Below are 2681 nucleotides of genomic sequence, written 5' to 3' on the forward strand. Positions count from 1 at the left end.
TGTCACTCTTAGTGGAGTGATCTTCCTGCCTCAGCCTCCTGAGTACCACCATGCCCAGCTGCTTTTTATTTTTTAGTAGAGACAGGAGTCTCGCATCTTCCTCTGTCTGGTTTCAAGCTCCTGAGCTTAAGGGATCCTCCTGCCTCAGCCTTCCAGAGCACTAGGATTATGGCCGCGCCCAGCCTGTAACACATAGGTAGCATCTTGGATATAGGCTCTTGGTGTGTGGTGAATGAAATTCCAGACAGATTTAAATTAAAAATCACAAAGCTTGTATTACTCTTTTCCAAGGTAGGTATCCACCATTTCCCCTTTGTAAAGCCTGAACCCTATGTGCTATCTTGACCCTCTGCCGTTTCCACTGTCCCCTCTCTCCTCTGTTCTCTCTCTCACCTTAGGTAATTGCTGGCTTCAACCGCCTTCGGCAGGAACAGCGAGGCCTAGCATCCAAAGCAGCTGAGCTGGAGATGGAGTTGAATGAGCACAGGTAAGAAAGTCAGGGAGGAGCAAACAACAGGACAGTTGATTAGGCCATTATTTGAGGGAGGGTTGCAGTAGAGTGGGATTGAATTCTCAGGTCCTGCCTTGTCCTGCCTTGTCCTACCCAGCCTAGTGATTGACACCCTGAAGGAGGTAGATGAAACCCGCAAGTGCTACCGCATGGTTGGAGGAGTACTGGTGGAGCGGACTGTCAAAGAGGTGCTGCCTGCTTTGGAGAACAATAAGGAGCAGGTGAGCAAGAGTCCCTGGGTGAGCTTTAGGGAACAAAGGACTAAGTTTGATGGGGAGGCAGGGATTTAGGGACTATGGTGGAGGAGTCTGGGCAGAAACTCATGTTGAAGACAGCACATATATAGCACATATACTCATTATGCTATGCTAAGTCTAGCTTCTTCGACTAGATAAGTTGCTGTTGTCCTCTGCATGGGCTTTGTGACCTGATTGCAGAGGGCAGGGGGTTAAAACAATGCTCCTCACAGATTAGTACATGGATAATGGCGTCAGAGTCACCTGAAGTACTCATTTAAAATGTAGCTTCCTGGACCCTCTGCTGGACCCACAGGATCAGAACCTTTGGGAATGCCACGAAGTGACTTTTTTTCCTAGAGACAGAGTCTCACTATGTCACCCCTGATAGAGTGCCATGGTGTCACAGCTGACAGAAACCTCTAACTCCTGGGGTTAAGCGATTGTCTGCCTCAGCCTCCCAAGTAGCTGGGGACTACAGGTGCCTTGTTGTTATAGTTGTCATTGTTGTTTGGGAGGCCTGGGCTGGGTTGGAACTTGCCAGCCCTGGTGCATGTGGCCGGTGCCCTAATCGCTGAGCTACAGACGCCAAGCCCATGAAATGACATTTTATTTTATTTTATATTTTTTGTTGAGATGGAGTGTCACTGTCTTCCTCCATAGAGTACTGTGGTGTCACAGCTCACAGCAACCTCAAACTCCTGAGCTTAAGCGATTCTCTTGCTTCAGCCTCCTAGCCAGCAGGACTACAGACGCCCAACACAAATGCCCAGCTATTTTTTTATTGCAGTTATCATAGTTGTTTAGCTGACTCTGGCCAGGCTCAAACCTGCCAGACTCGGTGTATGTGGCTGGTCCTGTAACCACTGTGGTATGGGTGCCAAGCCTGAAGTGACATTTAAAAAATTAGACCAGGTGAATAATTTTAGTGTCTGGGCTTCCCTATTAATATTTGGGTAACAGTAAAGTTAGAAGTATCATCTTTCCTTCACTTCTTCCAATCATAGTCCATTTCATGTGGGGGAAGGGAGTCCTTAAATCCTTTTATAATCTCTGTTGCTTGTCCTCTAGATACAGAAGATCATTGAGACATTGACACAGCAGCTTCAGGCAAAGGGAAAAGAACTAAATGAATTCCGGGAAAAGCACAACATTCGTCTCATGGGGGAAGATGAAAAGCCAGCAGCCAAGGAAAACTCAGAAGGGGCTGGGGCTAAGGCCAGCTCAGCTGGAGTGTTGGTCTCCTAGGGACCAAGACCTTTGCATTTTTTTTTCTACCCTGCCTCCCACTTCTAATTTCTCTTATTGTTATTATTATTTTCTCTGCTATTATAATATTTTTTGTTAATTAAATGTTTTGGTCAGAATGCTTAGCTGTAGTCTGAAGCTTTCTTCCAACTGGGGTGGAAATTGTAGGGGGGAGGAGACAGCACTATTTGTGGGTTTTGTTTCTATCAGGTTAATGATTCACAGTATCAGTCGGACCCATACTTTATCTCTTCCCCTGCAACAAAGATGTCTACTTATTTAGTGCCTTCCAAAAAAAAAAAAAAAGGATTCAGAGACAAATGTTGACTCTAAGATTGAAATTTAATAAGCATTTGAAATGAAATGGATAGCTCTGGTGATAAAACTTGATGAATTCTTAAGAAAACACAGGCTTGTTGGTTGTGTCTCGGTACTATTCAGATAAAGAGGTCCAGGATGCAAACCTGTGGACTAGCTGTCCTGCCATCCTCACCAAGACCCCCAACCAGGTAAAGCTGATCATTCCAAAGGCAGGTACGATGGCCCACGCGTTTCAGCCCACGGTCTGCACAGGGAAAGTGGAACCACAGAGGAGGAGAATTGCCTGTTGGGTAGGGACAGAGGGTGAGTATTGAGGCAGGAGCACTTTGTCACCTATGGAATTCATCTTTTTTTTTTTTTTTTTT

General features: G+C 45.8%; 2 protein-coding genes across 2 annotated transcripts in view; one reads left to right on the forward strand and one right to left on the reverse strand.

Annotated features, from left to right (window-relative positions):
• Positions 1-2115, forward strand: part of PFDN2 (prefoldin subunit 2) — a 20949-nt gene extending 18834 nt beyond the window's left edge. Inside the window, exons 2-4 of the mRNA XM_003785782.3 lie at positions 399-487; positions 609-732; positions 1819-2115. Of these exons, the coding sequence (XP_003785830.1) occupies positions 399-487; positions 609-732; positions 1819-1995 (390 nt within the window). The 3' untranslated portion in view covers positions 1996-2115. The remainder of the gene's footprint in view (positions 1-398; positions 488-608; positions 733-1818) is intronic.
• Positions 2116-2318: 203 nt separating this feature from the next.
• Positions 2319-2681, reverse strand: part of KLHDC9 (kelch domain containing 9) — a 2853-nt gene continuing 2490 nt past the window's right edge. The window contains exon 4 of the mRNA XM_003785855.3: positions 2319-2647. Within this exon, the coding sequence (XP_003785903.1) occupies positions 2433-2647 (215 nt within the window). The 3' untranslated portion in view covers positions 2319-2432. The remainder of the gene's footprint in view (positions 2648-2681) is intronic.

Source organism: Otolemur garnettii, unplaced genomic scaffold, assembly GCF_000181295.1.
Source record: "Otolemur garnettii isolate 467f Iridium unplaced genomic scaffold, OtoGar3 scaffold00016, whole genome shotgun sequence".
NCBI classification, from domain to species: domain Eukaryota; kingdom Metazoa; phylum Chordata; class Mammalia; order Primates; family Galagidae; genus Otolemur; species Otolemur garnettii.